This window comes from Eurosta solidaginis, chromosome 3 (genome assembly GCF_040869045.1).
Source record: "Eurosta solidaginis isolate ZX-2024a chromosome 3, ASM4086904v1, whole genome shotgun sequence".
NCBI lineage: Eukaryota > Metazoa > Arthropoda > Insecta > Diptera > Tephritidae > Eurosta > Eurosta solidaginis.
In genome coordinates this window covers 264,485,776-264,500,112 of record NC_090321.1, presented here as the reverse complement: position 1 = coordinate 264,500,112, position 14,337 = coordinate 264,485,776, and the positions used below count along the sequence as shown (strand labels likewise).

The 14,337-nt window shown below is 41.0% G+C and overlaps 1 protein-coding gene and 1 long non-coding RNA gene across 6 annotated transcripts in view; one reads left to right on the top strand and one right to left on the bottom strand.

Moving 5' to 3' along the window:
- Positions 1 to 14,337, bottom strand: part of LOC137245498 (cyclic GMP-AMP synthase-like receptor) — a 134,148-nt gene that overhangs the window by 36,083 nt on the left and 83,728 nt on the right. For 4 of the 5 annotated variants that reach the window (XR_010951334.1, XM_067776280.1, XM_067776279.1 and 1 more), the window contains exon 2: positions 12,143 to 12,344. The exons of the other annotated variant lie outside the window; for it this stretch is intronic. Coding sequence is in view for 3 of the 4 variants with exons in the window: in XM_067776280.1 (XP_067632381.1) it covers positions 12,143 to 12,320 (178 nt within the window). In the remaining variant the exon portion in view is untranslated. The remainder of the gene's footprint in view (positions 1 to 12,142; positions 12,345 to 14,337) is intronic. 5 annotated transcript variants of the gene reach the window in all.
- The window catches only part of LOC137245503 (uncharacterized), a 359,413-nt gene that overhangs the window by 279,166 nt on the left and 65,910 nt on the right, over positions 1 to 14,337 (top strand). The gene's annotated exons all lie outside the window — the stretch shown is intronic.

Here is a 14,337-nt window from a genome sequence, read left to right as displayed (position 1 = left end):
GTCCCAATGAACTTTTAAGCTTGAGTCAAATTAGCGCTCAAGTTGAATACTAGCAATACTTCTAAAATCTCAAACGCTGTTTCTCAACATTGGCCTAAGTTGAGAACGGGTTTTAATTGAATTCAAATGTAAGATTCCAATAATGCAATATTTTTATGAAAATATAGTAAAGTATATGTGACTCCGAGCGAAGAGGTCTCTAACTGGAATGGCGTTGATTTTACGCGGCGAACTGCTCATAGCTCAAAATAGTAATAAAGATATCGGTCTGCGGTTTTTACCAATTCCTAGAACGAACTTTCATTAGTAATAAATCGTTAAACAAATTTTCTTTTCGAGTTAGGGGTCTTTACTTGCGGAGTGACATATATAAAATCCAACAAGTAGTAAACAATTTCATTCTTAACCGAAATTAAATGTGGGATATAAACTGATGAAATTCGTTGGATTTAGATTTGGAAATAGTAGTTTGGATATAGATTTGAATAATTGGAAGCTGAAGGTAGAGATCAACTCGATAACTAGAGTAACTTCGGGTACTTATGGTATAGATGCCTAAGATGATCCACGTGCCACCCCGGAGGGTTAGGTGGCTTAGAATATACACGCTGTAGGTATGCCTGTCGTAAGAGGCGACTAAAATATACCAAATTGATTCAAAGGGTTGTGTAGCGCATCATTTTAAGGGCTAGCCAGCGCAATATATAGCTTCTCCAACCCAATTGCTTATTGATCTAAGGGGTGGGAGGGCGAGATGGCCTAGAAGGTTTCATGTGGTCATAACAAATCCTTCCCGAGATGGTCGGGCTAGTATCTTAATGGTGTATGTTACCGGAACGTGGGGCGAAGCACTGCTTAAACAACAACTTGATACACGTCTTTATCTTGGAAACTATTTGCACTGTGGACATGCCAACTAAGAAAATAGTTGTTATAGTTCGAATGAGAATGCCCCGTATCTTTCTCTTCTTGAAAATACATATATGGTTGTACATATTGTGGCGAATGTTGACATCTTTAAGCTGTTAGTAAATAATCGCGTAACAACAAAAACATGAAGCAAGCCACAATTGTGTACATAAATACATCAGTCATCATTTACACACCTACATACAGGGCAACGAAGATATATTTCACACACACACACACACACACACACACAAGAATAAGAAGAAGGGCAATATGAGAACACCACCAATTGTCCCTGTTGAAATAAACGAAGACAGCAGTATGAACCCATTCGCCAGGAGGTCAAGACTTGCGCAGTCGCCTCCGCGTTCCGCTCCACCTATTAGTGCTTCTTCGCAGAGACTGAGCGAATCAGAGCCAGTGGCGGAGGGCGGATCAGACGACGATAATGCTTTCCAGTGCCTCGGAAAGCTCATTAAGGAGATGAAGGAGTTTGTAGGAAGTGGAAACGCACCATTAACCAAAACCTTCGGGATTTGGTCAAGGCTATTGCGATCTCCTACGAGCAAGCCACGGATGCGCTCAAGAAGACGAGTAATTCTTGCTGGGAAGTGAAGCAGTCACAGACTACCCCATCTCTGGCACAAAGCGTGCAACAGAAGTCTACAAAACGTGGCCGTGAGTGCGCATCCGGGGGTACGCCATCGCCGCAGGTGCGACCAAAGAAGAAGAAGAACGCGCAAAAGACCTCAGAAGTCGTGAACGCACCAACGAAGGAAGTAACAGAGTTAGTGAAAGAAGCAGAAAAGGTAGGAGCTTGGGCGACGGTTAAAAAGCAAAAGCGCCCGAAGCAGAGACCAGCCCGCCCCGACGCAATCCTGATCAAAAGCTCAGGTGATTGCTCATACGCGGATATCCTTAAAGCGGTTAAAAATGAAGAGTCACTGAGAGAAATGAACACAATGGTTCGTAAGATCCGCAAGACTGCTAAAGGAGAACTCCTCTTCCAACTCAGTAGGCAGTCGGACAATGACACTGCAAAACTTGAAGCAGCTGTAGGACAAGCTCTCTCAGGGAAAGCCGATGTCAAGTCCCTCAAGGAGGAGTCTCTGTGCGAAATACGCGATATAGACGAAGTAACGACGGTTGAAGAGGTCTGCCAGGCGCTGAACACACAGCTTGCAGGTTTCAATGCTAAGCCGTCTTGTGTGCGATCCTTGCGCAAAGCGTACGGCGGTACGCAGACTGCGACTATGTCTTTACCCACCGAGTTAGTTCGGGAACTTACGAGAAGTGGTAAAGTCCGAATCGGATGGGTCATATGCCGAGTCCGAGAAAAAGTTCAGCCGAAACGATGCTTTAACTGTCTCGAGTTCGGACACATAGCAAGAAACTGCGGCACCGAATCCAATCTCAAAGGCGTTTGCTTTAAGTGCGGGGGCCAAGGGCACGAGGCGAAATCATGCACTAACGCGCTTAAGTGCTTATTGTGCGCTAGAAGAGGGCTCAGCTGCACAGACCATCACACTGGTGGCTATAAGTGCCCAGTATATAAAGAAGCGGTCCAGAAACAAAGACCTTTATGAGATTATTGCAACTTAATCTTAACCGTTGTGAAGCAGCCCAGGACCTTCTGGCACAAACAGTTTTGGAGTTGAAGATTGACTTAGCACTTCTTAGTGAGCCCTACAGAGCGAAGACTGCGAATTGGATACAAGACGAATTGAGCAAGACTGCTATTTGGTCCTGCAGACATAATCCCTTATATGCGGAATTAATACTTAAGGAACGAGGATTCGTATGCGGTAAGATTGATGGCATTTACGTTTACAGTTGCTATATACCACCTAGTACGCCGCTGGACGCGTTCGAAGAAATCGTCGGGAAAATAGCCATGGATGCGACGTTGCGGGAGCGTTTCGTCATCGCGGGAGACTTTAATGCATGGGCTATAGAGTGGGGCTCACAGAGAACATCTCCCAAAGGGAGGGCTCTGCTCGAAGCATTTGCATGCCTTGATGTAGCGCTCCTTAACGTGGGTGGGCAAAACACCTTCTTAAGAAATGGGTTCGGCTCCGTAATCGACATAACGTTTGTCAGCGCCAATCTCCACAGGTTGGCTGAGTGGAAAATCAGTGATTGCTATACCCAAAGCGATCACTCAGCGATTGTGGTGGACATCAACCTCGAGGGGGGAGGGCCCACTATACAGCCACCCCTAAAAAACAGAGGTTGGAATATCAATACTTTCGACCCCGACATATTCAAGCTAATGTTGACAACAGTCGAATATAGAGGCAGTGCTAACGACATGGCGAATAAATTAATGGCGGATATTAGAGCAGCATGCGATGCGTCAATGGCTAGAAAGACCAAGCGCAAACAACATTGTTCCACATTTTGGTGGAACGAGCGCATACACTCCCTAAGGAGAGAGTGTATTCAGGCTAGGAGGCGCTATCAACGAGCCAGCGGGAGACCGGAATTTCTAGAGTGCAGAGCTACCTACAAAAGAGCGCGACTAGCACTTAAGAGAGCAATAAAAGATAGTAAGCGCGAATGCTTTCTCAAGCTATGCGATGACGTCGAGAATGACCCTTGGGGCACAGCTTATAAATTGGTTTTTAAGAAATTGAAACACAAAGGAGAGGCGATGCCAACATGCCCCTCTTTTCTCAGAAACGTGGTAGATACTTTATTTCCCACGCAAAGGGAGCTAGTGTCTCCCACATCAGGCGCCGTACTATACTCATTTGACGAGGTTACCGTCGTCGAGGTCCTTCAAGCGGTGAATAGACTGCAAGACCGCAAGTCTCCTGGCCCAGACGGGGTACCAAACAGAGCACTCAAACTAGCTCTCACTTATAACACGCCAACATTTGCGGAACTATTTAATGCATGCTTGGCTGAGGGGACATTTCCTACAATATGGAAACGACAAAAGCTGGTCCTGCTGCCAAGGTTTGGTAAAAATACGGCGGAACCATCTAGCTACAGGCCCATTTGCCTGCTCGACTCCGCCGGTAAGGTTCTTGAGCGAGTCCTCTATAATCGACTCGAAAAAGAAATTGAAGATGTGGGTGGTATTTCCGATAACCAGTTTGGGTTTAGGAAAGGAAGATCCACCATCCAAGCTGTGAACATGGCGAAGGAAGTGGCCTAAGAAGCCATTAGTGGCACCCGATGGCTCGAAGGCTCTAAGGAATATTGCCTCATCGTTACTTTAGATGTAAAAAATGCCTTCAACACTGCCAATTGGGCGAAAATTCTAGACACGCTGGAGCAGATAGGCATATCCCTTTACCTGCGTAGGATCATACGCAGCTACTTTGAAGGTAGAGTGCTGGAATATGAAACGGCTGCTGCAGTAGAAAAGCTTCACGTCACAGGCGGTGTTCCTCAAGGCTCCGTGCTCGGTCCACTGCTTTGGAATATTATGTACGACGGAGTATTTCGACTCAAGGTACCCAATGGGGTGAAAATTATCGGCTTCGCGGACGATATCGCATTGGTAATCACCGCCAAGCACCTAGGCGAAATATGCGCCAAATCTAATACAAGCATAGCGATGGTTCAATCGTGGCTTACGAAAAATGGACTGCAGCTGGCGGAACAAAAAACAGAGGCTGTACTCATATCAAGTAGGAAAAGGGTGGAGCAGGTCACTATAAGAATCGGCCGCCATGACATCGACACGCTGCCTGCAATAAAATACTTGGGAGTTGTGATAGACAGGAGGTTGTCATTCAAATCCCACTTAGAGTATGCCAATGGAAAGGTAGCAAAAACCGTAGCAGCATTATCTAGGATAATGATAAATGCAAGAGGACCAAAGCAACGACGGCGTCAACTTCTGGCTGGCGTTGTAAAAAGCCAAATACTTTACGGGGCTCTTGTTTGGCATCAGGCCACGGAGTATAAATCATACTTCCGCGGGGTAAAGTCGACTTACCGCCTGTGTGCACTACGCGTTTGTAGCGCCTTTAAAACTGTCTCTGACGACGCAGCACTAATCATCGCAGGAATGTGTCCTATAGACATATTAGCAAAAGAAGCGACGATTTATCGGGATCAAAGCTCAAGTAACGGAGCACGAGAGCGAAGCGTGCAGAACTGGCAGCTCAGGTGGAATGCCTCAACAAATGGTCGTTGGACACACCGATGTATCCCAGATATTAATATATGGATATCTAGAAAGCACGGCGAGGTGGATTTCTACCTCACACAGTTTCTGAGTGGTCACGGATGCTTTAAGGAATATTTGCACCGATTCAATCACGAGCCTAACAACATATGCGATCACTGCGGCGGCGATACAGTAGAAGATGTTTACCATGTATTTTTCGAGTGTCCTAGGTTCTATAGCTCGAGATGCAAACTGTGCAGAATATTTGGAGAGGATTACACTCCTGAAACAATTGTTGGATGCATGCTACAAAGCAAGGTAAAATGGTCAGCGGCGTGCGATGTAATAGCGGAAATAATGAAGAGTCTACGAAGTCTTGAAAGGCTACGGCGCAGCAGCGAACATTGAACAGTCGAGTTGTGTGGGTGGATAACAAATTGCTAAGGTGGAGGGGATCGAGCTGAGCACGTATTGAATGCAAGGCCTCCGTACAATTAGCGGCGTGAGAATGATAACATAAGAAAATACCGTAATATATGTAGGTAAATGTAATAGCAAACCAGGCGACGGATTGGAGACAAGGCCTCTTCAACCGTTCGAATACTGCCCCAGGTGAAGGAATAAAGCACGGATTGGAGACATGGCCTCTTCAACCGTGCGACCAAAAGCAGTCAACATACACGCAACAACAAACCTACGGATTGGAGACAAGGCCTCTCCAACCGTAGAAACAACGAGTATGAGGGTAAACGTCTCACATGCAATCAGAGTTTATACTCGGATTGGAGAGAAGACCTCTCCAACCGGTGGAAGTACGAGGAAAGCCCCGTTACGTATTGTGGAAAAAAACAAAAAAAAAAAAAAACAAAAAACAAAAAACAAAAAAAAAAAACAAAAAAAAAAAATTAAAAAAAAAAAAATTTCTATTTATACATATATAATTTATTTACACATATATACATATGTAAAAAACAAAACCCTACAATACAAGTAGTCGGACGCACAAGCATGCCACAAGCACTATATGCACAGTGTTTAATGTAGGCTTGCAAATATTCGTAGAAGTGGTATGCGTCAAGCACATTCAGGTAGTAAGCAGGGCGTGTCAGTCCCAGCGTTAACCATACCGCGGCACTATCTAAGTACAGCAACGTGACCCCGACAGACGTAGAGCTTAGTGCTCAACCTACCTCCCGACGGAATACTTGACGGTAGTACCGGGGGGTAAATGGTACTCAGACGGTAGGAGGTTTAGTGCGGTTAAAGTCCCACACTGACTATGAGGCTTTCGATGCTTCCTCCTCGTAAAACAAAAAAAAAAAAAAAAAAAAAAAAACACACACACACACACACACGGACACACATGTCGTCATCAGCCGAAGTAGTAGCTCACACATACACACGCATATGGCTATGCGAGAGGCATGAACTACAGATATACATGTATATACATAACTAATTACAGGAGATACAAGAGTTCTAGAAGGTGAAACGTATAGGCCTTTGGAGAAATATGCTGACGAGGTAACAGAGTATAAAAGCAGCGCAAGCTGAGGAATAAAGAATCAGTTTTATTTAAACGCGCTATCAGTTGCGAAGTGAAGTATAATTGTACTACTCCCAAGTAGACTAAATAAAGCCCATATTGCAGTACTGAATATTAGAGTGATTTATTCAACAGTTTAGCGATTCGAACGTTAGCAGAAGGAAGCGGAATTCCCAAAGTCAGAATCAGAAAGGCAAACCTCAAGAGATACCCATTGGTGAATAACGAGATTTGCTTCTCACTGCCTACCCCATCTCGCTTCCAGCCCCTTCTAAATATAAAACTTAGCGAGTGTGTGTGGTAATCTGATGGAGTCACACAGCGAAACCTATGTTTCAGTTTCAAATATGTGAAGATCCAGAGGTAACTGGTTAAGGATCATGTTTAGTATGCGTTAGTTGGATACGACTTCCCTCGTACGACTAGGTGGGCTAGAGGGCAGCGGTATAAAGCCACATCACGAGTAGTAAGCTATGTAGGTATTTTCCAACCTATCGCCTTGCTTGGGTTTATATTAATTTGATTTTGGCAGCCACAAAACCCTGATACAGCGGTGGCTATTGCCTATGCGATCGTAAGCACCGACTACCTTCGCTCTATTTTAAATAAAAACTTTCGGAGGGCAGGGAGTTATGGTACAAAATAATCTGAAACATTCCTTGCAACAGACCAACGCACTATCAGCAAGATGAGACAAACTCAAAGAGGCATACTGACGACAAGACACAAGTCTGTGACAATTTTGATGCAAGTATATAGGCAATCAGTATTGTGACGAATATTAGCAGCACTAAGCTGATACTAAGTAAATAAAGGCACAACAACAAGAAAGCAAGCTGCCACTCTTGTGTTCATCAAATCAATCATCATTTATACACATACATACATACAAGGCAACGAAGAGATACTCACAAACACATGGAGTCATCAGCCGAAGTTGGTTCTCACACATGCACACGCATATATGTAGCTCAATTACCTAGCAGGAGATACAGCAGAAGGCAAAACGTCTAGACTTTAGTAAAAATATGAGAATGAAGCGACGGAGAGTATAAAAGCAGCGCAAGCTGGGTAATCAGTAATCAATTTGATTTAAACACGCAATTAGTTGTGAAGTAAGTGTTATTGTGAAGTACTCTCAAAGTAGTCTAATAAAGACCATCTTACATTACTGAATATTGGGGTTATTTATTCAATAGTTTACCGATTCGAACGTTAGCAGGTTTCAAATAAGCGGAATTTCCCTAAATTCGCTAGTTAATTGAAATATAGGTCAATGCAAGCTCAAGAGCACATGCACAGACTTGGCATCCTGTTAGGAAGTCTCTGTCGGCTCTGTTATCACCCTAAATAGAAGAAAATATCGGGGTTTCTTTGGCGTCAGTATTTGGTAACGAATTATCGCATTTTTGATATCGAAAAAATGGGCGTGCTTATCATCTGATTTCGCCCCCTATTCAATAACAATTTTTTTTTGAGCCAACAATAACCAGTGTACACAAGTTTTGCTAAAGTAATCGTGTTAACGGACGGACACAACACAGACAATATTGATATAAACAAGTCCATATCCATCTTAATTCCTGTATGCCATTACAATGCACTTTTATCCGATTAATGTTATAATATTGTGTATAAAAGTACAGCTGGGTACAAATATAAGGCAAGATGTTTCTTTTATGCGTAAAGCTACTAAGTACAAGGATATTTTATCTATAAATGTACATACAAACATTCTACATATTCATTTTACTTAAGTGGGAGGGTACTGAAAAAAGATCGCTTAGTTGATGACTTGTAAATCTTCATTTATAAATACAAAAACACTAATGCTTTTATTTCAAAAAAATACAAAGGTTTATAAGCCTACGAGAAAGTTCAAAATTTCTGAAAACGTGCTACAAGTGCTTAGAATATTCGCGCGGCAATCATGCTTGCCCTAGGGGCTGAAGGTCCAATGCAGTCGGGCTAGCGCACCGGCTTCAGTATTGCCCCCAACCTTAACTTTCCTTTAGCTTTTGGATTGTTTTGCGTTTAAAACAACTACAACAATAGCAATAATATTTAAATTCAACTTTAACTTTCAATAAATTTTATTTTTTTTTTCTTAGTGCACGCGGAGGGGTGAAAGATAATTTTTTTGTTTTCGATCAACTAGTCGAACTTTTCTTAGTCCCCAAAAATTTAGAGTAAATGCACTAGTATCCGGACATTTAGCGTGTTCCTTAAATTTAATTTCATCTTTTTTTCTTGCTATAAACCCTTGTGCGAAATGTAATATTGCTTGAAAATATACAATCGTTAATTTTAAAAAATTCATCATTTACGCACATATGTATGTACATACAAGGCAGCAGAGAGATACTCACAAACTCATATCATCAGCCGAAGTAGTACTCACATATACAAACGCATATGGCTACAAACTACCAATATACATGTATATGTATAACTATTTTGAAGACCGTCACATCTCAGTTAGTATAGGCCCAGCAAACATTCGGAGTCATAAAAGATTCAGAAAGGAGTCCGAACTGGACGTATTTTCCGTCTTGCGACGTAACGTATGAGGATGAATAGCAATCATATATTATGAGATTGGTGATTATTAAATTGAATTTGGAGAAAGGGCGATTTTGAACAAAATTTTGGATTACGGCGTTACAGTTGAGATAGGACATTTGCATAAATAAATAAAAAATGTAAGGCGCGATAACCTCCGAGGAGATTTTAGGCCGAACTTCTATTCCAATTCGTCGTGCACCATTTTTTAATTTTTCCTACAAATTGGCGGGACGGGACCTACTTCTTTTATGATGACTCCGAACGGCATCTGCAAGGCAGATGAGTTTTCACCAAGGGCTTTTCATAACAGAAATACACCCGAAGTACTTGCCAAACACTGTTGGGGCTGGACCTCGTTTAGAAAAATTTTCTTCTAATTGAAAAACCTTATTTCTAAAATTGTGATGTCGTTTTACCTCGGAAATGAACCCATGATCTTCGGTGTGGTAGGCGGAGCACGCTACCCTCACACCACGGTGGCCGCGATCAAATCGCTTCTGCGTCAATGACTGTATTCCCCTTTCTTTAACACCGAGTCAATATATTGGTGTGGTTCCCGTGACGTTCAGAACAGTTTGTACGGAAGCCGTGCGGTATGTCCATTAGCCCGACCATGTTCGAAACGATTAGACACAACTACGTCGAACCTTTCAGATCATCACTCCTCCCCTCGGTTAGATATTGAGGCCGCCGTATTTCTAACAGAATTCTAATGCGTAGGAGAGGTTGAAGATCGCACCCCTCGAAGCTTGTGCCATAAATGTCCCAATCAGAATGGGCGGGATAATATGAAGGAAAAAGTTCCACATGATCAACCAAGCGGGAAAAGGGGTTGATCTGGGTACGGGCTGTGTCGAAGATCATGTGCAGGTCTCAGTACCATAGACCAACAAAGTTACTCTTATCACTGAAAATAGGAGGCTCATGATACGTATTCAGATGTGGTCTTATGCTTTTAAATTAGGTGTCCTCAGTGATAGCAGTGTGCTCGTATCCTGCGCTCGTCAGACTAAGACTTCAGCTATTACATCTAGAAGCGGCAAGTGCTTCTATATAGTTTCTAGAGTTGTTCAATTTGGACGTCAAACAAACTTTTAGTAACACTTCGCACACATTCGGGCAAGTTCATCCTTACCTAAGATGAAAGGGTAAATATAATTTCACGTTCTAACAAATTAATATTAGACAAAATATCTTATCATAGAACAGAACTTTATACAAAATAAAATAATTTTAAAAAAATGTTTAAGTTAAACGGTTTTATTGAAAACAATAAGTACTAATAACACTAAAAGCTAGAAAATAATTAGGTAGGTCCTAGGTAGGTACTAGTAATCACACTACTCATCAATCTAGGGCGTTGATCAGACAATTAAATAAAGGCGTTAGGCGCGTGAAATTTCTAAAAATGTGAGGCGTAACATAACCTGATTAAGGTTCAGTTGGTCTTACTTATGACTATCAATAGAAATTTGACGCGTCCAACGCTTTTATTTAATTGTCTGATCAACGCCCTAGATTGATGAGGATTGTGATTACTAGTACCTAGGACCTACCTAATTATATTCTAATTTTTAGTATTATTAGTACTTCATGTAAGTATTGTTTTCAATAAAACCGTTTAGCTTAAAAAATTTTTTTTTAATTATTTTATTTTCAAGTTTTTAGTCTTTATTTAATTGCCTATTATTTCTTATTCTATTTAGTTCATTTAGTGACTAATTATTACAAGGACTTTCCTGACGATTTGTTACAATCTAAGTCCTCAATACATAATCCTTCCAAAGACTTTACTCGACTCTGCGCCACGTATGCTTGTCCCTCCTCCAACTCCAAAATATTTTGATGTCACTTCTACCGGACTGTATGTAATATTTGTTCCAAATATGAGCCAAATCGGACATCATAGGTCGCTTTCTATTCATGTATGTATTATGTATTCCAAATATGGACCAAATCGGACCACAAATACGATTTTTTTAAATATCTCGATCTTTTCGCCACCTATAGGTCGCTTTCTATTCTTGTATGTATTGTGTGTTCCAAATATGAGCCAAATCGGACCACAAATACGATTATTGTGAATATCTCGATCCTTGCGCCACCTAGCGACGATTTTTTTCATAGGTCGCTTTCTATTCTTGTATGTATTATGTGTTCCAAATATGAGCCAAATCGGACCACAAATACGATTTTTGTGAATATCTCGATCCTTGCGCCACCTAGCGGATTTTTTTCTTATTATTGCATTGTCATCGGGTTCTGAACTATATTCCAAGCTTCAAGCTTGTAGCTTATCGGGAAGTTACTTACATTTCAATTACAAAATTCGTGCAAGCCAGCCAACAAGCCTATCAAGTCAAGCTAAATAAAACCGTTTAAAAAAACGGACATTCGCATTTTTCTTTGGAAGAATATGAGCAAATCCTAATGCAGAAATAAGATTAACAAAGTATTATAACTGAATTTATATGAGTTGTGTACTTCCAAAAGTTTTAAGAAAAGTGCAGAATTAATTTAATTTTGAATTATTTTGGAAAAATTTTATTTGAGCCGAACTGAACCATTTTTTTAATTTTAAAATAAATTCAGTATTGTTCGTGGTTCGTTTCCAAGAAAGGTGTTACTAGTACCTGAAGCATGTTATTCCACCATGATGGATTAAAGGAATTTTTATGTCCAACGTGACCATCGTTCTTTTTTCGGTGACCCGCTGTCTAGGCTGCTGAATCGTATCTATCGCTTCTGCCATGGCATCCATTGTGGAGTTACCTCTCTGGAAACTATGATGTTTGTGAAACAGTTCTCCCCCATCCTATACTACTTATTTTTTCTAGAAGGAACTTGTGTTTAGGACTGTTGTCCTGATACCTAAACAACTTTCCCCGATTCACACATTATTGGCGAAAAAAGGGCATAGTCTCCGGATACTAGTGCGTTTACCTCATTGTTTTTGTCAGCTTTCAAATATTATCTAGCTATAATCATTATCCTACCAAAAAGACTAGTTCCTTTATAAATTATGCGGAATACATTATCTACTTCACACATTCCGGTCAATATATAGTCACGTATTTTATCGAAATCTTTGGTACACACTTGACGATCTTCATCGCGAATGTTTATACATCTAGCCACGTATTGTAGATGGTCCTCGTAAGGTAAGCGGCCCATGGTAAACTTGCTGCAAAGCTTTTACTGAAACGTAAGATGATATAAATTAAAAAATACGTATACATGTATATACTAGAGAATTACCAAACGGAATGTGGTAATTTGTTTATATCTAAAATGTATTGTTTTTTTAAACTAAACGAAAATTTGTTAATGCGAGTTTTTGTAATTAGACTAGCCTACCAAAGAAAACACCTTTAAATACTGATGGAAGCTTTGGTTTAATTTTCGAAATTATCTCAGTGCAAGTCAATAATTAGTACAATATGCATCCTCTGTGAATCCGGTCGTGTTCTCCTCTAATTTACGAGGGTGCCGAATTTGATCTTTCTTACAATTTGGTGGGATCTGCAGATGTAATGCCTACTTCGAAGTTACTTACTTAATTGGTGCTTAACCGTTTAGACGATTATCGCCGTCCATGAAAGCGTGCCAGTCCTTCTTCGGTCTCCCAACTGGCGCCAATTTGTCACACCAAGGGATTTTAAATCGTTTTTCAACTGGTCCACAGCGGAGTGGGGGCCGCCCTTTTCCTCTGCTTCCATAGGCGAGTTCCAATAAAAAAAACTTCGAACAGTATGCAGTTTTACGGATCCCTCTACCATGGCATTCGCTTTTACCAATTTTCAGTTATTTCTGTTTTTAGTCAATATTACAGCGGTATGTAACGGGAGCGTATCCAGCTGACGAGCAATTGCTCATACAAAATGTAGCTCTCTCATTATCTTTAATTCAGGGAAGGAGGTCGACCTTTTTTTACACCACGCGTATGAACTAGCATCACTAATTTGCGCTTAAATGACTAGGCGGATTTGGCCCTGGCAATTGTATATGTTGGTTCCAAGATAGATGACGTAGTTCACAGTCTCGAATTTATGTACGTCTACAATGACTTTCTTTCTGGGATGACTGCAAGTACTTCACTTTATTCTCATTTATTGCAATACTCACTTTTGTCTCTTTTTACAATCCACAGAAAACATAACGGTTTAGTTCTGCGGCTAAAATCAGTTTCTAAAGAATTGGCTTAAAGATATCGCTAGAAAGGAAGCCGCCTTGTCTGAACCGTCATTTGGATTTGATTGACTCCCGTTTACTAACATAATTTATTCATGAAAACGTTGCCCAGCACCGTAAGGATGCCAAATAATTTGGAGTAGGGTGAGTCTTATCTACACGGTTAAAAGTTTGAGCCTAAAACCGCAACTTTTTTGTACTACATTCATATATACGTGACCAAGTTAGAATCGAAAATAATCTTATCTCGTTTATTTCAGCCCCGTATCTGCCTTGTCAGAGCGACGCATTCGTATATAATGTGAACCGACGTTTCGTCCTCCAGCTCACAAAAGCTAGATTAAACTTAAGAACCCATATTAACAATTTGGGCTGGCTCTGCTTTATTCATTCCATCTACTTCTTTCTGAACTGATTTGTTTCCAAGTTACTTATGGTTTCCCTAAAATGTCCCTTTGTGAATCCACAGAAGGGCACCGGACAATAGAATATGGCACCTATATACGCGAAAAATTTAAAAAACTATCTCTCATTCGTTTGTCCATGTTTGTCCAGGCAAATTTTCGTTTCTCCACCTTTTGTTAAAAAGTTTTTTTTTGTTCAAAACCAAAAAATCCTATGTGAAATTGACACCTACATATCCCAGTAATAAAAAAAACCAAATGCCATCGGATTTAAAAAGTTATACGGAAAAACAACAAAAAAGTTCATAAAATATCATAAACCCGTCGTTAGCCCATGGTTTGTCCAGGAAATTGTTTTGTTTGTTCACCGCCGTCGTGTGGTGGCAGCGTGCTCCACCTACCACATTGAAGATCATGGGTTCAACCCCGGGCAAAGCAGGATGGAAAATTTAGAAAAAACATTTTTTTCAATTGGGTACCACTTTTTCTAGGCGGGGTCGCCCATCGGCAGTGATTTGACAAGCAATCCGAGTGTATTTCTGCAATAATAAGCTTCTCAGTGAAACTTCATCTGCCGTTCAGTCGGTATGTAGGTC